General features: G+C 42.7%; 3 protein-coding genes across 3 annotated transcripts; 2 read left to right on the top strand and 1 right to left on the bottom strand.

Annotated features, from left to right (window-relative positions):
• Positions 1-651: 651 nt before the first annotated feature.
• On the bottom strand, positions 652-5,701 carry LOC120044450 (synaptobrevin homolog YKT6-like). Its single transcript, XM_038989102.1, has 8 exons — positions 5,545-5,701; positions 5,079-5,249; positions 4,770-4,852; positions 4,562-4,662; positions 4,292-4,396; positions 3,041-3,106; positions 2,753-2,854; positions 652-2,542 (listed from the first exon to the last, which is right to left on the bottom strand). The coding sequence occupies exons 2-8, from the start codon at positions 5,180-5,182 to the stop codon at positions 2,507-2,509; spliced, it is 597 nt and encodes a 198-aa protein (XP_038845030.1). The 5' UTR covers positions 5,183-5,249; positions 5,545-5,701; the 3' UTR covers positions 652-2,506.
• A 7,832-nt stretch (positions 5,702-13,533) lies between these two features.
• LOC120055478 (hexokinase-4-like) lies at positions 13,534-18,232 on the top strand. Its single transcript, XM_039003344.1, has 10 exons — positions 13,534-13,629; positions 14,303-14,465; positions 14,727-14,881; positions 15,022-15,141; positions 15,286-15,381; positions 15,532-15,631; positions 15,920-16,103; positions 16,945-17,100; positions 17,269-17,502; positions 17,619-18,232. Exons 1-10 carry the CDS (start codon positions 13,549-13,551, stop codon positions 17,764-17,766), a joined length of 1,437 nt encoding a protein of 478 aa, XP_038859272.1. The 5' UTR covers positions 13,534-13,548; the 3' UTR covers positions 17,767-18,232.
• Positions 18,233-19,809: 1,577 nt separating this feature from the next.
• On the top strand, positions 19,810-24,073 carry LOC120055469 (myosin regulatory light chain 2, atrial isoform-like). Its single transcript, XM_039003332.1, has 7 exons — positions 19,810-19,864; positions 22,593-22,694; positions 22,869-22,944; positions 23,023-23,127; positions 23,219-23,297; positions 23,391-23,439; positions 23,625-24,073. The coding sequence occupies exons 1-7, from the start codon at positions 19,862-19,864 to the stop codon at positions 23,727-23,729; spliced, it is 519 nt and encodes a 172-aa protein (XP_038859260.1). The 5' UTR covers positions 19,810-19,861; the 3' UTR covers positions 23,730-24,073.
• The last annotated feature ends 1,711 nt before the right edge of the window (positions 24,074-25,784 follow it).

Below are 25,784 nucleotides of genomic sequence, written 5' to 3'. Positions count from 1 at the left end.
GAAAAGCAGGTTTAACAAAAACGTTTGATAAAATTAAAGTAGGATTGTGCTGCAGGCCATGACTGTGTCGCCAAGATAAGAACCGGACCAACCAAGACCAATTTTCCAAAAGATCTGTGGTGTCTTCTGCAGCATGTATGAAAGTCTACAAACTGCCTATGATTAATCTATTAACATTTCAATCTATGCAGCTAGTAGGAGACTTGTAGAAGAATTGTCTGGCATTTGTAGTTCTTTACATTAGCATTTCATTTTTGAGGGGGTACAGGCGAATGTATTTATGTCACCTTGCCCAAGAGATTTACACGGTTCTCAAGACGCTACGCCAGGGTAAGCCTACACTAAACACAGGCTAATATTGTGTTTCTAAAATCCCCTATGGGAAAAATGATTGGTGGAAAAACATTGCCTTATTTGACCGCTAGGTTTTATGGGTATTATGACTCATACTGCGGTACTCTATAAAGCAAATGGGTTTTTTTCACCCATAGTTTATGCCTAATTTACGTGCAAATCGAAACTCTGAAGTTTCCGATTTGCTAATTTATACATGTGCCACGTTCACCAAGTTAGCATGTCGGACATTTTGGAGTTCAGACTAGCACATGAACGCGGCATCATTTGGAGAGTTGGACATCACAAGCATCTACATGGGTCATAGAAGTATCTTTCATTGGAAACACTGGGGTCAAACTAACTGTTTGCCCTACTCAAATGAGAAACAGGTTTCAAGATAAAACATTATATGGAGAGAATATAGTCAGCCTACTATTGCACAGAAGTTGTGACATAGAGCAATATGAGCAGTTCAAGTCTGACTAATGTCTTTGCACACACAATCACGAAGACAATTACACACAACCAGGTCATACACACAAAATAAAGCAGCAAGATATACTACATCTAAAATATCAAATGCCTCTTCATCTCACTTGTTCAACTCATCTGCTGGGGTCTGGAAACAATGAAAACCTGAAGGCATTTCTGCTATGAAAAAATAAATCAAATGGGTATGTTATAATACTGATCACAACAAAAGGAGTGACCTGTGAGTGTTGTGTACACAAAGCTGAGCCTGTTAAATGAAATAGAATACATTGATAGAAATGTTTGTAAAAAGCACACGATTCAGTGTTATGCTGAAAAGGGATCTGTTCTATACATTACATTTCTACCGGCAACATGACAAGCATTGTTCACCACAAAATAACCTCAGGTAGTAATTTCCTTGTTGCAAAAGTGAAGTTAACTAGACAATATGTGTTGTCATGATCATTCAGTTAGAGTTGAAATCTAATCCATATGTAGTATGTTTACACTGCCAACAGGGGGCAGAGCTGCAGACATCAGGCTGCAGTAGAACACCTAATGGTGGAGCAGAACCCATTGGTGGGTGGGTCGTGGCTGATTCATTGTGTGCCATGTTTTAAAGAGACTTTGTCCAGAATAGAAACACAACAGCTTTAGAAGGATTACAAAGTCAGAGAGCCCCTCCAATAGGACACTTTCCAAACACATACGTAGGGGGACTTCAAACTAACCCATATTTTAATAAGGCTTTGTGTATCAATGAGAATCTGTAGACATCACTACACAATGCTCTATAAGTACAGGCCACCCCATTTTAGTTCAACATAAGTTCATCCGCTTGTGCTATAATACCAATCAATTTGTGAATTTGAAAAACCTGGGAATGTTTCAAAGTTTTCACATCTTCATAGAGAACAACAAAACAACAATAGGTTACATATTGTTGTTTTGATTAGGTTACATAATCAAAACACAACTATATGTGAACTAATCCAATTAATGTCCTGTAGAAATGAGCTTTGAAAACAAACTCAAGAGGATTTGATCATGGAGTTCTGTTGTCTCAGGCCCAGTTACAGACAGACACTTTGCTCACATTACATTAAACACAATGGTATTACTCTGGGCTACATAGAGGCCCTTTACATACAGAGTTGAACATACCTGAACTACAAATGTGAGGAAACAGTGTCATTTACTGGGCAGAGGGAAATAAAAATGTCACTACCAGACCTTAACGAGATCACCAGCAGATCCTGTGAGTTACTGCATTGAGTACAGAGGGAGATTGTCAGGGTTTCTTTAACGCCAAGCATTAGATCAAAACTCCCAGAAAGCTGAGCTCAAACTCAGATTAAGACTCTGATACAGTCTGAACTCAGGAAACAGTTTAAGACATTTTGAACAACAAACACATCCTGGCTGGCTATGAACCTCCTGTAAACACATTTTGAACTGTTACAACAAAGCCAATAAGTATGATATTTTCCTGATGAAACCCCACCAGTCCTGCAGCCCCACCCCCTCTCCTCTTCCCCAGTAAGCATGTAAAGAGATTGCAGAGATCCCACGTCCCCCCTCCCCTGCGCCCTCCCAGAGACTGAGTGGAGGCCATTCTGTCTCCTGGAGGCACGATGGAAGTTGTAGAATGAGCAGAAAGGCAAAGAGACATATCCAAGAGGACAGTCCAGCAACATCACATGACCTCACAGCATGAGTTCTGCTTCCGTGCCTGTTGGATAGAAAACACAGACAAAGTGACTGGTTAGCGATTACAATATCAATTTGACACCGAGAAGGATACATATGTAATGGCAATTAGTCTTAATAAAAGAGTTTTGATAAAGTGTAGCAAATTAAGTTGGGATAAAAGTAGCCCAAGTTTAATCTAAGATGCTGTGATTATTTGAACTGGAGAGCGCAGTTCACAGTCACTACTCACAGTCTTATAAAAGGCTTTAGACTGGTTCCCCAGGTGTTCAGACTTCTGCACCAGGTCATCCAGCTTCTCCCCTCTATCCAACAGAGACTCCATGGTGTTGTGCTGCAGAGACAATCACAGCCCAGTCCACTTCATATACAGCATCCTACCAACCACAGGCACTAACAGTGTCAGACATGCAGTAGTGCAAGCTTCCTACACAGAGAACATTTTTCTAAACTCATCTAAAGTTTCATATTATGTGAGATGTTTTGGAGTTGTACGCGAGTGTCGACTAAAGTGTCTCACCAAAATGATTTTTGTCTCGTCTAGCTCAGCCTGCACTTTGGTCATCGCATCTGCCTCTCTGGGGTTCTGAGGAGAGAACACAAATTCTGTCAAACTTTCACAATCATCTAAGAAGAAACATGAAAGATTCAAAGTAGGGTTGGTTATTCAAGTGTTATTTTATTAATCTATGTGCAATGTACACTACCGTTCAAAAGTTTAGGGTCACTTAGAAATTTCCTTGGTTTTGAAAGAAAAGCAATTTTGTCAATTAAAATAACATCAAATTGATCAGTAACACAGTGTAGACATTGCTAATGTTGTAAATTACCATTGTAGCTGGAAACGGCTGATTAAATAAATAAATGAATATCTACATAGTCGTACAGAGGCCCATTATCAGCAACCATCACTCCTGTGTTCCAATGACACGTTGTGTTAATCCAAGTTGATCATTTTAAAAAGGCTAATTGATCATTAGAAAACCCTTTGGCAATTATGTTAGCACAGCTGAAAACTGTTGTTCTGATTAAAGAAGCAGTAAAACTGTCCTTCTTTAGACTAGTTGAGCATCTGGAGCATCAGCATTTGTGGGTTCGATTACAGGCTCAAAATGGCTAGAAACAAAAAACTTTCTCCTGAAACTCGTCAGTCTATTCTTGTTCTGAGAAATAAAGGCTATTCCATGAGAGAAATTGCCAAGAAACTGAAGATCGCATACAACGCTGTGTACTACTCCCTTCACAGAACAGCGCAAACTGTCTAACTGGAATAGAAAGAGGAATGGGAGGCCCCGGTGCACAACTGAGCAAGAGGACAAGTACATTAGAGTGTCTAGTTTGAGAAACAGACGCCTCACAAGTCCTCAACTGGCAGCTTCATTAAATATTACCTGCAAAACACCAGTCTCAACATCAACAGTGAAGAGGCGACTCCTGGATGCTGACCTTCTAGGCAGAGTTGCAAAGAAAAAGCCATATCTCAGACTGGCCAATAAAAAAAGACTAAGATGGGCAAAAGAACAGACACTGGACAGGGGAACTCTGTCTAGAAGGCCAGCATGCCAGAACCGCCTCTTCACTGCTGACATTGAGACTGGTGTTTTGCGAGTACTATTAACAATGTCTACACTGTATTTCTGATCAATTTGATATTTTAATGAACAAAAAAATTGATTTTCTTTCAAAAACAAGGACATTTCTAAGTGACCCCAAACTTTTGAACGGTAGTGCATGTTATGTGTCTATTTCAGAGACAGGATGCCATGTGTACCTGGTATTTGGCCAGGTGGATGTCCAGGGCTTTGTAGTTGATGGTGTCTGGGTTTCCAGATGGCCAGTCTATACTTTCCACTTGCCTGGAGAACTCCTCTAGCACCTACATGATCAAACATCAATCTATTACATAAAAAAGAAAGCCGAAAGGGCCTGGCGAGGAGCAATAACTTGGGAAGAAACCTTGAGAGGAACAAGACCCAGAACAGAGAGTAATATTCTTCACTTGTTGCTAAGGAGGTAATGCACCTCTCTGCAGTGTACCCACTTTGTCTAGTAGTGTGAAGGCGACTCTTTGGGGGTACTCGCTGTCTGCTATCACCACTGCACTCAGACTGTCATTCCTCACATACACATGGCACAGGTACTCTGGAGGGAGGAAAGGGTAGAAATTATAGGTGTCCTCACATAACAAATAAACTCCCATATGTTATAGCCCAATGTATCAGGGCTTAACCTTGTTCTTTGGGCTTAACCTTGTTCTTTGACTGAGGCTCGGCTGCCGTGTGCAGAACGCTCCACAATCAAGGCGCTGGTGAAGGTCATGAACTCTTGGACACTGCCAAAACCAAACACAAACAATGGTGAAAACATTGTTGGTGTTCTTGTCAATTCTAATGAAGTCTAAACCCGTGACAGGTTTAAGATAGGCTATTATTAATGACAGGGGCGTTAACTTCTTCATCTGCCCAGATGTACAAGTTCAAATCAGTGAAGATGGAGGTAAGGAACCCCCTTAGACTATTGAGATGCACCTCAGCCCATGTGCCAAGAGGAAGACCCACCTGGAGCGCTGGAAGAAACTGAAGGAGGAGAGGTCATATGCGGATTTTAGGAGATTGGATTTAGTCGCTCCTTTGTGGAGGACGCTTAGGCTGTATAGCTTCATGATGACGCAGACAGTCCCAGGGTTATGACTGGCGTGTCCCAGCGCAGCAGCCTAGAGGTCTCAATGCCTACATGTCAAGAAAGGGACACAAATTCAAATCACATGAGCCAAACCATCCGTACAGCCACACAATACATAAGTTGCAAGGTAGCTTACTGTCTACTACACACATACTCTACAATCCAAACGATTGATGAACTAGCTAACGCTACCACGATAGACTAACGTTTATCGACATGTAGCAACCGTTCTCGCCATATTTCTGTGCTGCTTGCTAGCTAACGTTAGCACAATTGTTGTTAGCTAAACTAAGTGCCAAGAACGATGGAGCTAGCTCAAGTTCTCTTGTCGTACTTACTTACCAGAGAAGACTGCGCGAAACGGTTTGCTAACTGTTGAGAATAAATTACCAACTGAATTATTCCATGATAACTTAGTGAACGACCTGTAGGAAGTTATCAGTATTATGACTATTTCTTCTCTTTCTAGCCACAACAACCACGTCACGATCGAAGCAAGTCCTACAGGATAATTGTTCCGGAATGCAACACGGCTTCATTACAATTCTGTGTACAGTTCCTACTTCCAGAACGCTTGTGCTTGAGGTGTGAAAAAAGTAAGCATAGGCCAAATACAGAAAATGTTGTGTTGCGTGTAGGCTTACTATCAGCATTTTTTTACGTCTATTTGCTGAGCGGTTCTAATAAATAAAAAAATACATGGTACACAATGGTTTTACACTGTATCGCCATGATAGAACAGTAACCTCTGGAAGACAAGGGGTGGCAGTCTATGTATATTTGTAAACAACAGCTGGTGCACGATATCTAAGGAAGTCCTGAGGTTTTGCTCGCCTGAGGTAGAGTATCTCATGATGAGCTGTAGACCACACTATCTACCTACAGAGTTTTCATCAATTTTTTTCGTAGCTGTTTACATACCACCACAGACCGATGCTGGCACTAAGACCGCACTCAATGAGCTGTATACCGCCATAAGCAAACAGGAAAACGCTCATCCAGAGGTGGCGCTCCTAGTGGCCGGGGACTTTAATACAGGGAAACTTAAATCCGTCTTACCAAATTTCTATCAGCATGTTAAATGTGCAACCAGAGAGAAAGCAACTCTAGACCACCTTTACTCCACACACAGAGACGCGTACAAAGCTCTCCCTTGCCCTCCACTTGACAAATCTGACCATAATTCTATGCTCCTGATTCCTGCTTACAAGCAAAAATGAAGCAGGAAGTACCAGTGACTAGATCAATAAAAAAGTGGTCAGATGAAGCAGATGTTAAGCTACAGGACTGTTTTGCTAGCACTGACTGGAATATGTTCCGTGATTCTTCCGATGGCATTGAGGAGTACACCACATCAGTCACTGCTGCTACTCACTGTTATTATCTATGCATAGTCACTTTAATAAGTCCACCTACATGTACATATTACCTCAATTACCTCGACTAACCTGTGCCCACGCACATTGACTCTGTACCGGTACCCCTGTATATAGCCTCGCTATTGTTATTTTACTGCTGCTCTTTAATTATTTGTTACTTTTATTTTTTATTCGTATTTTATTTTATTTTTTAAAACTGCATTTTTGGTTAGGGCTTTTACTGTAAGTAAGCATTTCACTCTAAGGTCTACAGCTGTTGTATTTGGCGCATGTGACAAATAAAATTTGATTTGATTTGACTGATAGCAAAAAAATCCTCTGATCTCAAATCCAAATGCTGGAGTATACATCCAGATTAAACGTTTTATCTTCACTGTACAAATAATTAAGTAAAGGAGTGTATAAAACCCCCACAAATTATTATTATTAGGCTTATTAGGACAGGTCATGAGTAGACAGTGACCTATAGATCGGGTATAGGCCTTGCCACTTCTGATTTCTCACCACTCTCATTCGTTGTTTTCCTAAGTAATTTTGCTTAATTTAACAATTTCCTCCTGGCCACTTAACTCAGTGCTAAGTGCTTTCCATACTAGAAGTGTGCAGATAAATTATTGACTCCCAGGGCAGCGAATTGAAAACGTTGGGCATGGAGACAGTGAAAGAAAGCTATTGTGAGCATATGTTGGTGGTTGTGGCAGGATGAGGGGTGTTTTTTCCCCCTTTAATCTGACAGTTTTGGTTGCCATAGATATTGAGAACAAATAGCAGCCTAGTTAATGAGATGTAGGCTAAGAGCTTTGGAGGTGTATGTGAGATTGTTTTCTCAAACGGAAAAGCAATACAACATTTATTTTTGGATATACATTGAGGTTACTTGGATGGAGATTATTTGAATGTTACTGCTACATTTTTGGATCTGAGGACCATGGTGAGAAGGACTTGAGGTTGAATAGTTTGCTTTTGAGCGGTGCACTTCTGTTATTGATGGCCGCAGTGGATGCATCATGAACTGCAAAAGCGCACAAATGAATAAAAAACTTTAATTTAGGACTATCCTATACAGACTTTTCCAGGCATTTGAGTGAACACTTTTAACTGAAATAGTGTTTGTTTATTTATATAGGCCTTTAGTGTGTATTATTTTACAGAATAACTAGCCTAACAGCAGACAATGTTGGCCACTGAGGAACTGGTTGGACATAAATCATTTGGACACTTCTCAAACACATGTTCAATAGGCCTGTATTCACAGATGAAGATTCACGACAAACTGCTACTTTTTAACTTGCTCTCGTAGCCCAACTGGACAACACGCTTACTATTCCACAGCAGACAGCACCCATGACCGGCAAGACATGTATGATATGGATCCTCATTACGATGGATAAGGTAAACAATATTGGGATAATCTTATCCATTTAATGGAAGATTCCCTGAAGGCCTGCTTTAAGTTGTTCTATTTAGAAAGTCTCTGAAATCTCACATCATTCCTGGGCAATGGAAAACCCTACTTTCTAGCAAACTGAGTTATAGCAGCATAAAAATAAATCACTGCCAAAGTCCATGAAAGCATGAAACAGGGTATCAGATAAGGTGAATATGAAAAATGAATTATCAGGCTATTTAGGTGACTTGCCTACAGCATTTAACATTCGAAATGTGGCATTGTACAAGTAGTACTATTTTTGTTTTACTTTTGAGAGATGACTGTCACAATTTTTTGTTTTTTAAGAAGGTGGATGTGTTAGCTGAATGACTGTAGACAGTTGTCATGAGTAAAACGTGGGTGGTTTTATGTGGTCTTATCTGAGGAGTGAGGCAGGTGAATGGAAGCCTCGCCCATCAGGCCATCTCAGCAAACAGCCCATAGGAAAGCTCTAACTGGGTTAAATCAGCCGTCATAGTCAGCTATGGAGATGTACTTGGCACACATTCAAGTTCCATCCATAAAAGGACCTGACACCAATCAAACATGGATGGATTTGTCAAACAGCAGCATGTGTGTGTGTGTGTGTGTGTGTGTGTGTGTGTGTGTGTGTGTGTGTGTGTGTGTGTGTGTGTGTGTGTGTGTGTGTGTGTGTGTGTGTGTGTGTGTGTGTGTGTGTGTGTGTGTGTGTGTGTGTGTGTGTGTGTGTGTGTGTGTGTGTGTGTGTGTGTTACAGTAACACCTATAGCATCATTGTCCAGGGTTATACAGGCAGGTTGAATGAAGGTCCTCACCTCTTTTCTGATTTATGTTGTGCATGTGGGGGGGAGTTACTGTTGCATTCAATCAAACTTTACACACAATAAAACATATTCTTCATGTTTGAATTCATAATACACTACAATGATTTATTACATAAGCTTATACTGATAAAGAATAAAGAATATGGAATGTTTGAATGAACTCAATCTCTTGTTATTGTGGAAACAGGCCGAGTCAAATATAATCTGGACTTGTGCCAGCCTCCATTGAAGATCTTTGTTCATGCAGTTTTGTACATGCATGAGCTACCAATTAACTTGGCTAATTCAGTTTTTGCCTTTGAGATTCTCCCTAGTAAGTGCTAGATAAATTAAAGTGCTATTTGAATTAAATCCCATGATTAATCTCCTGATAGGACGAGTTGTAGTTGACAAAGTGTGTGTCAGCCTGTTGGTAAGAGTTACTGTTGCTTTTATTCTGAAACCAGGAGATCAGGGCACTCAGGAAAGGGTCACCACAGCTATTTTTGGAGTGGTTTTTGACAGTACCATTGGTCATGTCTAAAATTAAACCTTTCTGGGTGATAAGCACAGGAGACCTTTGCCTACAACGCTTCATTATTGATTTTATCGGCCATTCAACTTTGCAGTGCGCTAAATATAGATGCTTTGACATCTAATATTGAGCTAGTTAACAATGACTAAGACTTTGAATACAGCAATATTACACTCTTTATACCAGTGTCTGATCTTGTAGTGGTCTGGGTGTAGCTGGTGCAGAGGAGTCAGGCGCAGGACAGCAGAGATGAGTAACACAAGTAACTTTACTCAAATATTCCAATAACATGTCGTAATACCGAGCCCACAAGAACGGGCCAAACATACATAAAACAATCACGCACAAAAACCATGGGGAAAACAGAGGGTTAAATAATGAACATGTAATTGGGGAATTGAAACCAGGTGTGTAAAACAAAGACAAAACAAATGGAAAATGAAAAGTGGATCGACGATGGCTAGAAGGCCGGTGACGTCGACCACCGAACGCCACCCAAACAAGGAGAGGGTAGCGGAAGTCGTGACAGTACCTTGACGCACGGCTCCAGCCTGGAAGACTGATGGAGCATTCATCAACCTGTACGGCATGACGAGGTACTCATAGTGCCCTGAGGTGGTACTAAATGCCGTCTCCACTCGTCCCCCTCGCGGATACACACCAGGTTGTAAGCGCTCCTGAGATCCAATTTTGTGAAGAAGCGCGCCCAATGCATTGACTCTATCGCACTGGCTATGAGAGGCAGCGGGTAGCTGTACCTCACAGTGATTTGGTTGATACCTCGATAGTCAATGCACGGGCGCAGGCCTCCATCCTTCTTCTTCACAAAAAAGAAACTCGAGGAGGCAGGTGAAGTGGAGAGCCGAATGTATCCCTGCCCCAGGGATTCGGAGACATATGTTACCATAGCCGCAGTCTCCTCCTGTGACAGGGGATACACGTGACTCCTGGGAAGTGCTGCGTCTACCAGGAATTTATCGCATAATCCCCCCGTCGATGGGGTGGTAATTGAGTCGCCCTCTTCTTACAGAAGATGAGAGCCAAATCGGCATTTTCAGAGGGGATGCGCACAGTGGAGACCTGGTCTGGACTTTCCACCATAGTAGCACCGACGGAAACCCCTAAACACCTCCCCGAGCACTCTCATGACCACCCCTTGAGATCCCTCTCTTGCCACAAAATAGTGGGGTTACCAACCAGGGTAGGCCCAGCACCACGGGAAACGCAGGAGAATCAATAAGGAAAAGACTAATTCTCTCCTTGTGACCCTCCTGCGTAACCATGCCCAGTGGAGCGGTGGCCTCCCTAATTAGCCCTGACCCTAATGGTCGACTATCTAGGGCATGCACAGGGAAGGGCATATCCACAGGAACAATGGGGATCCCTAAACTATGGGCAAATGCTCTGTCAATAAAATTCCCAGCTGCGCCTGAATCTACGAGCGCCTTATGCTGGGAATGCGGGGAAAACTCAGGAAAATGTATAAACAAAAACATGTGAGCAACAGGGGGCTCTGAGTGAACCTGGTGCCGACTCACCTGGGGTGACACGAGAGTGCCCTGCCTGCTGCCTCGACTCCCAGAGGAACCTCCCCAGCACCCACCAGCAGTGTGACCTCTGCGGCCACAGATGGTACAGGGAACGGCCCCTCCTCCGGTCGCCCTAAGTGTAGCACCTCCCAGCTCCATGGGCGTCGGAGTGGTGGTGCTGGGGGATGGAACTGACAGGCCCCGATCCGGAAGTCCACGGGTAGCCAGCAGGTTATCCAGCCAGATGGACAGGTCCACCAGCTGGTCAAACATGAGAGTGGTGACCATGCAGGCCAACTCCCGACGGACGTCCTCGCGCAGACTGCACCGATAGTGATCGATCAGGGCCCTGTCGTTCCATCCCGCGCTGGCGGCCAGGGTCCGGAAGTCCAAGGCGAACTCCTCGTCCCCTGCCTCAGGTGGAACAGATGTTCACCCGCCGCTCTACCCTCATGCGGGTGGTCAAAAACTGCCCGAAAGCGGTGGGTGAACTCCGCGTAATGGTCCAACACCGCTTCTCTTTCCCCCCATATGGCGTTGGCTCACTCCAGGGCTTTCCCTGAGAGACAGGAGACGAGGGCGGACATGCTCTCACATCCCGAAGGAGCCGGGTGGACGGTCACCAGGTAGAGTTCCAGCTGGAGTAGGAACCCCTGGCATACGGCAGCCGTCCCATCATACTCCCTCGGGAGAGCGAGCCGGATCCCACTGGCACCGGGTGAAGAAGGGCCGCTGGAGGAACTCCTCCTGTCTCCCATCAATCCATCGTCTGCAGCACGCGATCCATGGTGGTGCCGAGATGTTGCAACATGGTCGCATGCTGCTGGACGCGCTCCTCGACCGCCAAAGGGGGGTTGTCTGCTCCTGCTGACTCCATTTTTCAGGTGCATGATTCTGTAGTGGTCTGGGTGTAGCTGGTGCAGAGGAGTCAGGCGCAGGACAGCAGAGATGAGTAACACAAGTAACTTTACTCAAATATTCCAATAACATGTCGTAATACCGAGCCCACAATAACGGACCGAACATACATAAAACAATCACGCACTAAAACCATGGGGAAAACAGAGGGTTAAATAATGAACATGTAATTGGGGAATTGAAACCAGGTGTGTAAAACAAAGACAAAACAAATGGAAAATGAAAAGTGGATCGGCGATGGCTAGAAGGCCGGTGCCTCCCTATGTGAAGATATCTTAGCACTGTAGGTACACATATACAGACCTACTGTAAATCATGTTCTTGTGAGAGGCTTCTGTTGAACCCAATGAAATAGGTCACAAATAGGTCACATTTGCCACATTTTCTAAGCAAACACAGTCATCTATGAATTTCAACTATTTCTATGTCAATGACCAAGGTCAAATGACTATGTTACCTGTTCTACTAAACAGACAGCCTTCCAAGTCAGGTCATTCATGCCATCAAATGGATACAGAGTGGACATTAATGTAGGCTACTGGTACTTGAAATTCTGTTAAATAGCAACAGTAGTAGTTAGCTGTATGTCTTTTCAGAGGTTTTAGTTTAGATCAACCTTACCTGTCTAATTAAGTTTCTTTTTTTGCCTGCTTTTGGGTTTGTCATTACGCATGTGAAAGATTTTCTCACTGCAATACTTTGCTGTTCAAATTGACCTGTGGTGATGATTCACATTCTATAGTGTTGCAAGGTACAGTGCCTTCAGAAAGTATTCACACCCCTTGACTTTTTCCACATTTTGTTGTGTTGCGAAGTGGGATTTAAATGGTTTGAATTGTATTTTTTTGTCAAAGATCTACATAAAATACTCTGTAATGTCAAAGTGGACAAAAAATTTGAACATTTGTAAAAAATGTATGAAAAATGAAACATATCTTGATTAGATACTGTAACTATTCAGCCCCCTGAGTCAATAGATGTTAGAATCACCTTTGGTGATTACAGCTGTGAGCCTTTTGGGTAAGTCTAAGAGCTTTCCAAACCTGTATTGTTCAACATTTGCCCATTATTCTTTTAAAAATTCTTCAAGCTCTGTCAAATTGGTTGTTGATAATTGCTAGACAACCATTTTCAAGCAGATTTAAGTCAACTCTGTAACTAGGCCACGCAGGAACATTCACTATCTTCTTGGTTAAAACTCCAGTGTAGATTTGTCCTTGTGTTTTAGGTTATTGTCCTGCTGAAAGGTGAATTAATCTCCCAGTGTCTGGTGGAAAGCAGACTGAACCAGGTTTTTCTCTAGGATTTTGCCTGTGCTTAGGTCGATTCTGTTTCTTTTTTATCCTGAAAAACTCCCCAGTCCTTAACGATTACAAGCATACCCATAACATGACTATACTTGAAAATATGGAAAGTGGTACTCAGTAATGTGTTCTATTGGATTTGCCCCAAACATAAAACTTTGTATTCAGGAAAAAAAATGAATTGGTTTGCCATTTTTTTTTTGCAGTATTACTACAGTCATATTGTCTCAGAAATTGTAGATATCATCTGACCACATGTCCTTGGCTGGGATGAAGGGTTAGGGGGTGGGCATTTGTGTGGGCCTCCATCTTCCCCCGGCCAGCCCCCTTTACCAGAGCATAAAAACAGCTGAGGTCCTCATTCAACTACATTTACAGTTCACTGACTCTGCATACACACACACTCATGCCAGACACACACTCACCACACACCTAGATACACACGCGAGTGATTTAGAGAGCTAGACAAGATGCTGTGCGTCAGCTCCTTCATGGGCCAGATGGGGAAGATGCCTTGTAGCCTCAGCTCTGTGCTAGAGACAGTCCTCATGGTAAGACACACATTTCTGAAGAGTTTAGGTCCGAATTTCTGAATAATCTAATTTGGGTTGGGTTTACTTGAGTTGATTAGGTTTTATAAAAATAATTTGGACATTATTGCCTTTAACAATGTTATAATTTGACTTTCTACTCTGCATGAATGTTGTCTGAATTGACTCAAGTCTTCAACACATATACTGCTCCATGTTGTTTGAGAGGAAGTTATGGGTGAGAAGCTGGGTCAGACGTTCAGTTTACTACTTTGTCCTCTTTGTGAAATGCCTGGATGAAACTGTATATCTTGGCGGTGAAATGTATTTCAGAGCAACCATAACACAGAGCACACGGCATGACGCAACTTTTATGTCTTTCAAATTGTTACGTTTTTTCCCATTGGTTTTCAACGCTTCTGTTTCCGCAGCTGACATTTTAGACTAATAAAAAATAGAGAGAGAGAGAAAGGGCTGAAGTTATCCTTACCCTTACTGTCATTTTTCACACTTTGCTTTGCTGTGCTTTAAATTCTGTACTCTATTTATGGCGTGCGGATGTAAAGTGTCCTTGGACACCTGACGTTCCGTTGGGGAAATAATGTTATTCTATTGTAAAGGTATTCTATGAATGAATACTATGATGGTTACTTGCGGGGGCTTGCTGTGACCCTGTTTGCCCCTTCCTCCCCAGGTGGAGCAGATCCTGTCGGAGTTCAGGCTGAAGAAGGAGCAGTTGAAGGAAGTGATGAAGAGGATGATGAGGGAGATGGACCGGGGACTGCGTGTAGAGACGCACCAGGAGGCCAGTGTCAAAATGCTGCCCACCTACGTCTGTTCTACCCCTGAAGGATCAGGTAGAGGCATAAACCTCATTTATATAATGCTTTCTTGTGAAATAACAATGTAAATGCGTGATACCTAGGCTATTTGTACTAAATGGGAATTCATGAGAGTGATGGCACATGACAGAACATTACATTTCTCACGAGATTTATTTTACATTACACTTGTAGTGCTTTTTAAAAAATAAGATAGAAAAATATTCTTATTCCAGAAACCCCTGCTTTGTGTGTTTGATCCTATATGACACCATTCTGTGTGTTGCGCTGTGTCAGAGGTGGGTGATTTCCTGGCCCTGGACCTGGGGGGGACTAACTTCCGTGTGATGTTGGTGAAGGTGGGGGAGGATGAGGAGAGGGGATGGAAGGTGGAGACCAAACACCAGATGTACTCAATCCCTGAGGACGCCATGACAGGCACGGCTGAGATGGTGAGAGTGCAGTGTACTTAGAAGTGTTCATCCAGAACTGCACTGTGTTGACTAGTGTAATCAGTGTCCCCCATAAATCATCATGACTCACCATCCTCTCTCTCCCTTCATCCTTTTCCCTCCTTCCCCTCTCTTCTCAGCTCTTTGACTACATTGCTGAGTGTATATCAGACTTCCTGAACAGACAACACATCAAGCACAAGAAGCTTCCTCTGGGTTTCACCTTCTCCTTTCCTGTACGACACGAGAACATAGACAAGGTTGGAGACGGACTAATAACAAGATCTGCACAGGGCACAGGGCACAGACTTCAGATTAGAGATTTGATATGCGAATGACTATCTGAGTATCTGAGTTAGTGTCTGAGCCCTGCTACCAACCCTAACCCTCTGTGTTCCTCCCAGGGCATCCTACTGAACTGGACCAAAGGGTTCAAGGCGTCTGGAGCAGAGGGTAACAACGTGGTGGGACTACTGAGAGATGCCATCAAGAGGAGAGGGGTAGGATTTTCACTTCAGGATTAGGATTCTATGTTTATGATACATAGAATAATAGATATGTTGTGATAGACGTGCTATGACACATTTGTAAAACATGCGTATTAGATTCATGCAAATAGAGCCGTTCTGAAATGTTCCTTTACTCTTCAGGACTTTGAGATGGACGTCGTTGCCATGGTGAACGATACAGTTGCCACCATGATATCCTGTTACTATGAGGACCGCAGCTGCGAAGTGGGAATGATTGTGGGTAAGGATGCACACGCACACACACACACACACACACACACACACACACACACACACACACACACACACACACACACACACACACACACACACACACACACACACACACACACACACACACACACACACACACACACACACACACACACACACACACACATTGGTTGATCAGCCATTTATCTCCTGTTACCTACCATCTCTCTACCTCTCCTTAAAGCCTACTATGTTGCTATTTGTCTGTAATACAACACACAAATCAAATGTAATTTGAGCATTGTCCTGTCCTCAGGTACTGGGTGTAACGCTTGCTACATGGAGGAGATGCGGACAGTGGAGCTGGTGGAGGGGGAAGAGGGGAGGATGTGTGTGAACACAGAGTGGGGGGCCTTCGGAGCCAACGGAGAGCTGGAGGAGTTTAGACTGGAGTACGACAGGGTGGTGGACGAGACATCACTCAACCCTGGACAACAACTGTGAGTATTGGGCCTCACACTGTTAATCTCAGCACAATAACCTAATTAGGCCTTCCTAAGTTTAGGGGGTGTTACAATCTCCACTAGTGATAAAACTACCTTTAATTGGCATAAAGTGGCTAAAGTAATTGATTACCTTCCAAGACTTTGCAGAAATTTGAAAGTAGTACCTAGTTTCTCTTGTGCAGTATTGGTTGCATGTGTATCCAGTCATGTGTAAATGTGTCCATTCTTAGAGCTCAAAGTATGTGAGAGTCAAGAGTTTCTGAAAGACCTGTACTTTCCTGTGACACAATGCACATGCAGCCTGAGGATGAGCACAGGTGAAAACGTGCCTCTCTCTCTCACCTCTCTCTCTCACCTGTCTACAACACTCACCTGACACTAACCTGCAGCCTATGTGTGGTCACTAGGTAACCCTCTTGTTTTCCAAGTCGAGGCTAGTGGCAGCCCAGTCACTACACATCAGGGTCAGATTAATGAGCTCCTGTCCAGCGCTAGCTAATGTCAGCCAGGCTAATGGCTGTTTACCGTCTACTCTGACAGGCCCTTCACACGGGCAACCGCTGAGCTGAGCCTCACTCACCCTAGCACTTTATCCCTCTCTCCGCCCCACAGCGACAGCTAGACCGAGAGATCGCTCTCCTGCTTTTCAATCTCTCACTTTCTTGTTTCTCCCCGGCCTAGCTGGGAAATGATGATGACAGCGATGTAGGTTCACGTGTTGTGTGACGCACAACTCCTTTTCTCTCTTCCTCCATCCACTTGCTCTGCCCCGCTGCTTCCCTCGACTCTCCCTTCTCCCCCTTTTCTCTCTTCCTTCCTCGCCATCGGTCTGTAGCTATGAAAAGCTCATCAGTGGGAAGTACATGGGAGAGCTGGTGCGGCTGTTATTGTTGAAGCTGGTGAACGAGGAGTTGCTGTTTAACGGAGAGGCCTCTGACCTGCTGAAGACTCGCGGCAGCTTTGAGACGCGCTACGTCTCCCAGATAGAGAGGTGAGTGGTCACGACACAGCAATGACATTAGAATTACAACTGTCAACACTATTACAATGCCATCGACACAGTTCCAACTCTTTGTGTCAGTGACTGTCTTCTGTCCGAGCCAGTCAAAGCTTCCCTCACTGAGTCTAAGTGTGTGTTCTCTCCCTGTGTGTTCCTCAGTGACTCTGGAGACAGGAAGCAGATCTACAACATCCTGTCTATGCTGGGCGTGTTGCCGTCGGAACTGGACTGTGACATAGTGCGTCTAGCTTGTGAGAGCGTGTCCACGCGAGCAGCACACATGTGTGGTGCGGGGTTAGCCGGCGTCATCAACCGTATGAGAGAACGCCGCAGCCAGGCGGTGTTGAAGATCACTGTGGGCATCGATGGCTCCGTCTACAAACTCCACCCCTGGTGAGGAGGGAGGAGGGAGTAGGAGTCACCAAGTATAACATACAAATAATGTTAGTCATATCTAGCGACAATGCCATGCTTTTTATTCTAACTCTGATGTTAATCTCCCTCCACAGTTTCCAGGACAGGTTCCACAAAGTTGTGCGGGAGCTGACGCCTCACTGTGACATCACCTTCATCCAATCAGAGGAAGGGAGTGGCCGGGGGGCGGCACTTATCTCGGCAGTAGCCTGTAAGATGGCAGCGTGCATGCTGACACCGTGAGAGTCGTAACAGCCTCCTACCTATAGGGGGCGATGCAGGTGAGCCAGGCTGAACTCTGACCTCATACAGTAAATTATACCTCATCTAGGGTGATCTGCCTCTGGCCTCCTCTTGAAGCTTTCACAGAGTAATCTGTAACTCCTCATTGGTGAGAGAAGCAATATGGGTGTGGATAACTCACTGTATATAAAAAGACCCCCACCACACAGCTCACACAACATGGGAAACACAGAGACAGATTAAATCAGCACTTTTCCCAGTGTACAGTATTATACAGATGTGTTTTTGAACTGATGAGCCTCTGAAAATTCCCTGCAGTCCCACAATGCATAAGTGGTGAGTCTCAGAAAGTAATGAACCCTTGTTTAAACACGTTCTCAAGCTTCCACTGATTGCAGGTATTTTAAGCTTGATTAATAATGTAATATAATGTTCACGTGAAAAGGATTGGCATTGATTTATAACCTCAGTATTGTTGTTTGTTTGATGCTGTCTGTTTAATCCAGAGATGTTTCCGTATATAATTTAAAACTAAGGGATTATCCATTTCAAATGTATTGCAGTGCAGTCTTTCACTTACTGTTCGTGGGAAATTAAATATTTCTTTGATAGTGTATTTATAAAAGTTATGTATCTGTGATGAGCGTAAAGGTCTTAATTCCTATTATGTATATCTAAGAATGATAATGTGCTTTGTAATGTGACAATTTTTTATTGTTGTAAGTAAAGTTGCTGTAACATAAAAATATTTTGTTGTGTGTTTATCATCATTTGAAATTGAAGGGGCCAAATAACTGAAGTGGTTTTACTGTACATGACCACATACTCTCCTGTCATAAAGAACTGTCAAGTTTCTGTTTCTGTTCAGTAAAGTGAGCAACGGCACACAAAGTTTCCCAGGCAAACACCCAATGCAACTGAATAGGACTGTAAACTACAGCCATACTCAGTGGTGTAAAATACTTAAGTAAAAATACTTGAAAGTACTACTTTAGTCGTTTTTTTAGGGTATCTGTACTTTACTTTACTATATATATTTTTGACTACTTTGACTTTTACTTCACTACATTCCTAATAAAAATTATGTACTTTTTACTCCATACATTTTCCCCTGATACCCAAAATAACTCATTACATTTTGAATGCTTAGCAGGACAAGAAATGGTCTAATTCACAAACTTATCAAGAGAACATCCCTGGTCATGGCTGATACCTCTGATCTGGTGGACTCACTAAACACATGATTCATTTGTAAATTATGTCTGTGTTGGAGCGTGCCCCTGGCCAGTGGCAGATTTAGGTATAGGCGACATGGGCAGCCGCCCAGGGCAACATCTTGGGCACGGCACAAAAAAAATTGTGACATTTGAGCAATCGGTTTTCTATCGCTCATTTGCACGTCACTTCAATGATATCATGTCACCTTGTGGGACTGTGGGTCAATTAACCTTGTCGGAGTGGGCGCCGTCTGGTATGTATGCCGTCTGGTTTGCTTAATATAAGTCATTTGAAATGATTTATACTTTTACTTTTGATACCTAAGTATATTTGAAACCAAACACTTAAAAACTTTTACTCAAGTAGTATTTTACTGGCTGACTTTCACTTGAGTCATTTTCTATTAAGGTATCTTTACTTTTACTCAAGTATGACAATTGGGTACTTTTTCACCACTGGCCATACTCATGGGTAACATGGTATCTTCACTTCCTCTCTTGCCATATCCCACTGGCTCCTCTCTCAGACCATTTTGTCCAAATCCACCTCCCCCTCTGTCTCTTTCTCCCTTCTCGTCTCTCATCCTATCACCTCTCCTCCCCCTGCTCCTTCTCCCTATCTCCTTTTTCCACCCCCAGCGGAATCCTGGTCCTTATCGTGTCCACATAGAGAGAGAGAGAGAGAGAGAGAGAGAGAGAGAGAGAGAGAGAGAGAGAGAGAGAGAGAGAGAGAGAGGGTGTAGATGGCCATGTATGGGACTGTGGTACACACTGCAGGCCTATTATAAGAGGGCAGAAGATAACATGAGCCATACATAAACCCTACCTAGCATCACACCTAGTCCTGGGCACAGAGAGCCACTATACCACACACAGACATGGTGAGTACTAGAACAATGACTCAATATTATACATCATTTGCCATCTGACTTTACTCATAAGCAAAATCTTTATGTAACGTTTATCTGGAATTTAGTTCATTGTTGTGATGAAATATTAGGGTCGTTCCACGAAAAGAGTTCCCTTTGCATCCCTTTGATATTTTAAGTAGAAATCGTGCACCGATATTGGATTTTAAAAGCCTGTTATATTAAATGAAGTGCCCTTTAATATACACCACATACAGACTTCAATAAATCAGATTTGATATAATATACAAAAAAAATATGTTACATGTCCTTCTGTCAACCCTGTGTCAGTTCTAGGAATTGCATCATTGCATCATTACTTATTTTGTTGCTTTGACAAAGTAATTTCTAAGGATTGTTATTTATTTCATGTGATTAGTGATTCATTGATGTCTATCCCTCATTTTTAAGGTCAACTCTGTTAGGTGAACTTTACTCTTGTTTTAATAGAGAAACCATTTGTTTTTAAATATTTTTTTCAAAAGAAACATTGAATAGTCAAATCATAGAGCTGGTTGTGCTATTTGCAGCAAATGTTTTGTATTTTGTGATGGAAAATTGAGTGGGTGGAGCACAAGACGTCAACCCTGTTTGTTACCCATAGATAAGGCTAGAAATGTTTTAACAATTACATTGTTAAAACATGCATTCAAGTGTGCATTCAATTGCCACTCCCTGTTGCACACAACAAGCTTCCATTTCCCCAGTCACAACCCAATCGCACAACCCTGTTACCTTATTTGGCACTTAATAGGCACTTACTATAGTCCTTTTTAAAAATTATTATTATTATTTAACCTCTTGATAAACATGTTTTTTATGAAGTTGAACATGTGCTCTTTATGACAGAATGTTAAAATTAGGTGAAATAATAAAAAATATGTTTTTTACCAAGTTACACTTCTCAAAAGGCACTGAATTGGTGGAAACACCCTATAACGTTTTTGACTGCAGAGAGTAAGCCTAGATTTATGTTTCAAATTTTAACTAAAAGGTACAACTTCGACAGTCAAAAACACGTTTATAAACTCAGCAAAAAAAGAAACGTCCTCTCACTGTCAACTGCGTTTATTTTCAGCAAACTTAACATGTGTAAATATTTGTATGAACATAAGATTCAACAACTGAGACATAAACTGAACAAGTTCCACAGTCATGTGACTAACAGAAATGGAATAATGTGTCCCTGAACAAAGGGGGGGGTCAAAATCAAAAGTAACAGTCAGTATCTGGTGTGGCCACCAGCTGCATTTAGTACTGCAGTGCATCTCCTCCTCATGGACTCCACCAGTTTTGCCAGTTCTTTCTGTAAGATGTTACCCCACTCTTCCACCAGGGCATCTGCAAGTTCCCGGACATTTCTGGGGGGAATGGCCCTAGCCCTCACCCTCCGATCCAACAGGTCCCAGACGTGCTCAATGGGATTGAGATCCGGGCTCTTCGCTGGCCATGGCAGAACACTGACATTCCTGTCTTGCAGGAAATCACGCACAGAACGAGCAGCATGCCTGGTGGCATTGTCATGCTGGAGGGTCATGTCAAGATGAGCCTACAGGAAGGGTACCACATGAGGGAGGGGGATGTCTTCCCTGTAACGCACAGTGTTCAGTTTCCCTACAATGACAAAAGCTCAGTCCAAGGATGCTGTGACACACCGCCCCAGACCATGATGGACCCTCCACCTCCAAATCGATACCGCTCCAGAGTACAGGCCTCGGTGTAACGCTCATTCCTTCGACAATAAACGCAAATCCGACCATCACCCCTGGTGAGACAAAACCGTGACTCATCAGTGAAGAACACTTTTAACCAGTTCTGTCTGGTCCAGCGACGGATTGGTTTGTGCCCATAGGCGACGTTGTTGCCGGTGATGTCTGGTGAGAACCTGCCTTACAACAGGCCTACAAGCCCTCAGTTCAGCCTCTCTCAGCCTATTGCGGACAGTCTGAGCACTGATGGAGGGATTGTGCGTTTCTGGTGTAACTCGGGCAGTTGTTGTTGCCATCCTGTACCTGTACCGCAGGTGTGATGTTCGGATGTACCGATCCTGTGCAGGTGTCATTACACGTGGTCTGCCACTGCTGTCCGTCCTGTCTCCCTGTAGCACTGTCTTAGGCGTCTCACAGTACGGACATTGCAATTTATTGCCCTGGCCACATCTGCAGTCCTCATGCCTCATTGCAGCATGCATAAGGCACGTTCACGCAGAGTATTAACGACCGTTCCACAGGTGCATGTTCATTAATTCATTAACTATCATGGGAAACGGTGTTTAAACCCTTTGCAAAGAAGATCTGTGAAGTAATTTGGATTTTTACGAATTATCTTTGAAAGACAGGGTCCCGAAAAAGGGACGTTTCTTTTTTTTGCTGAGTTTAGTATGTGTCCTACTATTTTAATTAGAAATTAGAAATGGCTAATTCCTTAGAAAGTCATTAGTACTTATTTAAATTGAAATCACACTAACTCCAGGTGACCTTGGTCAAGTAAACCTGGATGTTTTACTGTGAAAATATGTGTAAAATGTATGTGACATGTGACCCTATTACTCATTTTTTATTCTTTCACATAGAATACATGGTTTTCATTGTTACATGTTGACGTAGTTATTCTTTTTGGACTCCTCTGCTCTCATTCGTTTACGACTGGTGACAGTGAAATGACCATGCGTAACCTCCCGTCTATTCTTCTTGTTTCTCAGGCCAGTAAGAAGGCTGCTAATAAGAGACAGAGGGGAGCCCAGAAGAGCTGCTCCAATGTCTTCTCCATGTTCGAACAGTCTCAGATACAGGAGTTCAAGGAGGTACGTGGCTACAGTACACTTACACTGGCTGGTCCATAGACATTAGACATCAGAGGAAACGGCTCATAATATTAGACATAAATACATTTTGGATATTCATTATTTATTTTATGATGAAGGTACATTTCTGGGGCGAAAAACTATTAACAACGGATGTACTGTGTTTATCTCCAGGCTTTCGGCTGTATTGACCAAGACAGAGATGGTGTGATCAAAAAACAGGACCTGAGAGAAACCTATGGACAGCTAGGTATTCCAATAGTCTCACTTTACAAATGTGTGTATGTGCATGCGTGTGTGTATGTTGATTTATGTTTTTGTGTACCAGGGAAGCTGAACGTTAAGGACGAGGAACTGGATGAGATGTTGAACGAGGGGAAGGGTCCCATCAACTTTACTGTGTTCCTCGCTCTATTTGGAGAGAAACTCAACGGTAAGACCCCATCCCTCTGCTTCTCCACCCTTCTGCTGTATGCGTCTTTGGTTTTGTTCATGTTAACTGAACTATAACCCTCCCCCTACAGGCACAGACCCTGAGGACACCATCCTCGCTGCCTTCAAGCTCTTTGACCCAAACGGCACAGGTTTCGTCAACAAGGATGAGTCAGTATCATTTGAACCTATACACAGATTGCCAAAATATGCAATGACACATTGTGGGCAATGAATTATTAATTAGTTGTGTATTCTTTAAAGGTTTAAACGATTACTGATGAACCAGGCTGATAAATTCACAGCAGAGGAGGTTGGTATTCTTTTTCTCCTTTTAGCCTAACTTTTTTCTTTAAAAGAATAAATTAACAAATCACACAGTTGACATTACTTGAGAGAGAGATAAACCATTCGATCAGCAGTCCTACGTAGAAAGTAGGCCTTTGGTCAATTCACATTCTTGCCTAATCCCTCTCTGTCTTCTGATGAAATCCTCAGGTGGACCAGGCGTTCTCTGTGGCTCCAATTGACGTGGCCGGCAACATCGATTACAAGTCACTGTGTTACATCATCACACACGGAGACGAGAAGGAGGAGTCCTAAAGGCCCTCAGCAAAAAACCCTGACCCTTAACCCATAACCCCTGATAGGGCAGAACTGGAATCTCCTCTGTGGTTGTCTTTTGCCAATCCAGTAAAGAAATCAAATCAACACCTGTTTGTAAAATATTTATGTTTATTTGTGGTTACATTTAGATACAGTACAGTTAGTACAAATACTATCTCACAGTTGAATAAAAGTGTTGTCATCTTTACAGTCATACATACTCTTGTTTCTGACAGCTGTTGCCGATACTGGGACCAAAACACTCACAAACTACACTTAACCACTACAAAACATGTTCAAGTCAACCTAATTACCCCCTCCACATCCACCTCCCCCTTCAAACACAGCATGATTTAGATTAAAGGTTCAATGCAGCCATTTTTATATCAATGTCAAATCATTTCTGGGACACAATTAGGTACCTTGCTGTGATTGTTTTCAATTAAAATGGTCAAAACGAAACAAAAAAAGTTTCTTAGCAAGAGCAATTTCTCAAGCAATAATTTTGCTAGGACTGAGTGGGGAGGGGAAAACTGAAAACTAGCTGTTTTTTTGCAGAGGTTTTGAACTTTCTTATTCATCTGTTAACTAATTTATCACCTGGTGATGTCACCAGACAGGTCAAAAAACTATCCCACCAAAACGATCCCACCAAAACAGCCAGAAATTTCAGGCTCTTACACTAAAAGGGAATTATCATCATTTTCACAGATTATTCCAACCTCAGCATGGAAATACAGTATATCTAAAACACAGAAAAATCACATTGTTAACTGCGCTGGGCCTTTAATACCCCAAATGTGATCTGTAAGGTGCATTCGGGAGAAAGGGCCCACTGCAATGAGCCTGTGTAGTTCCAGTCAGAGCTATGTATTTAGAATACAATTCTAAATATATGGCTCTGGTTCCAGTCATTTAGACCTCGGTTGCCATGGATACAACAACAAACCCGTTAACTCCACTGCCAAACAGCCAACACATCTATTGGTCAAAGAGCTGGACAGACAAGGTTAACCCAGATTTGTAAGCAAGGCTGGGGATACAAGCTACCCCTTCTAAGTCCCTACAGTAAGGTGTTTGTAAGATTGAGTTTTTTGCCGTGTGATATGTAGTTGTTGCAGAAGAAGCAGAGATGCCTATATCTTCTGGAGCTGAGGGTAGAGTAGATGTGGGGATAGATACATCCATAGCGTGGACACCAGATGGGGTGAAGAAAGAGGCAAAACCGGTCAAGAACTGTGATTCCTATCTAAGAAGGTGGGTGGATTGATCTTTACTCTGTTGAATTAAAGTGACATCTTGGTTTAAAACAAAATGTTGCATCCTGATGAAACGCACCATATTGTATTAATGTCCATGTGTCTGCTACAATGACCAATAAATGCAATGAGTCCATGCATCACAAGGTTTTAGGCTATTTCAATAACTTTGCTGTTATCATCTGAAGGCATTTTATTTCTAATCAACAAAAGCTGTTTTAGTGCTGCCTCTCCCTGTCCATCCAATAGTACCCTCTCTTACATGTGAACTATGCAGCAGGACGTAGGAATGTCAGGCACTAAACAGGCTCATTAATGTTTCAACTGGTCAAGCCCTTTCCTCAGACAATGGCAGAATTTCTCTTGCACAGTTTGTTTTCAATTACTTGTGCACCTTGGTTGGACTGCAAGGTAGATACAGTACACTTACTCTGAAATACAATACATTTAGTGAGTCTGATCGGATGTTAACAGGTATCTGGAAAGCCAGGCGGGGAAGAAAGAGCACAATAGCACCATTTTGGGGGTACGTGTCGTCATTGTTAATAACAGGCCAAATATACAATTACATGAACTGATGCAATAAATCAACACGTTAGATGCTGTTCTGTGTTTTCACGTAGTTAAATAACATTTGCTTAATCTAAAAACAGGATACCAGTCAACACCTTGCTGGTCCAGATGGAGAGAACATGGACACTTTCTCACCCGGTAAGTTAGTAAGCAAGAGGGAATTTCTTGCACCTTATATGCTAGTGTTAACATACATTTTACCGAAATATGAATTACTTAA

Source organism: Salvelinus namaycush, chromosome 1, assembly GCF_016432855.1.
Source record: "Salvelinus namaycush isolate Seneca chromosome 1, SaNama_1.0, whole genome shotgun sequence".
Taxonomy (NCBI): domain Eukaryota; kingdom Metazoa; phylum Chordata; class Actinopteri; order Salmoniformes; family Salmonidae; genus Salvelinus; species Salvelinus namaycush.
Note: the sequence above shows the minus strand (reverse complement) of the source record. Positions and strands in the feature narration are given on the sequence as shown.

What these genes read in the sequence shown, in the direction of transcription:
- LOC120055469 (XM_039003332.1), top strand. An exon ending in AGAAACCTATGGACAGCTAG is followed by an intron (nt 22,945 to 23,022) that starts GTATTCCAATAG and finishes TTTGTGTACCAG; the next exon opens with GGAAGCTGAACGTTAAGGAC. An exon ending in ATTTGGAGAGAAACTCAACG is followed by an intron (nt 23,128 to 23,218) that starts GTAAGACCCCAT and finishes CTCCCCCTACAG; the next exon opens with GCACAGACCCTGAGGACACC.
- LOC120044450 (XM_038989102.1), bottom strand. Translation starts at nt 5,182, where the DNA reads ATGAAGCTATACAGCCTAAGCGTCCTCCACAAAGGAGCGACTAAATCC. An exon ending in AGCCTCAGTCAAAGAACAAG is followed by an intron (nt 4,663 to 4,769) that starts GTTAAGCCCAAA and finishes TCCTCCCTCCAG; the next exon opens with AGTACCTGTGCCATGTGTAT. An exon ending in TCCACCTGGCCAAATACCAG is followed by an intron (nt 3,107 to 4,291) that starts GTACACATGGCA and finishes TTCTCTCCTCAG; the next exon opens with AACCCCAGAGAGGCAGATGC.
- LOC120055478 (XM_039003344.1), top strand. Translation starts at nt 13,549, where the DNA reads ATGCTGTGCGTCAGCTCCTTCATGGGCCAGATGGGGAAGATGCCTTGT. An exon ending in TGCTAGAGACAGTCCTCATG is followed by an intron (nt 13,630 to 14,302) that starts GTAAGACACACA and finishes CTTCCTCCCCAG; the next exon opens with GTGGAGCAGATCCTGTCGGA. An exon ending in CGAAGTGGGAATGATTGTGG is followed by an intron (nt 15,632 to 15,919) that starts GTAAGGATGCAC and finishes TCCTGTCCTCAG; the next exon opens with GTACTGGGTGTAACGCTTGC.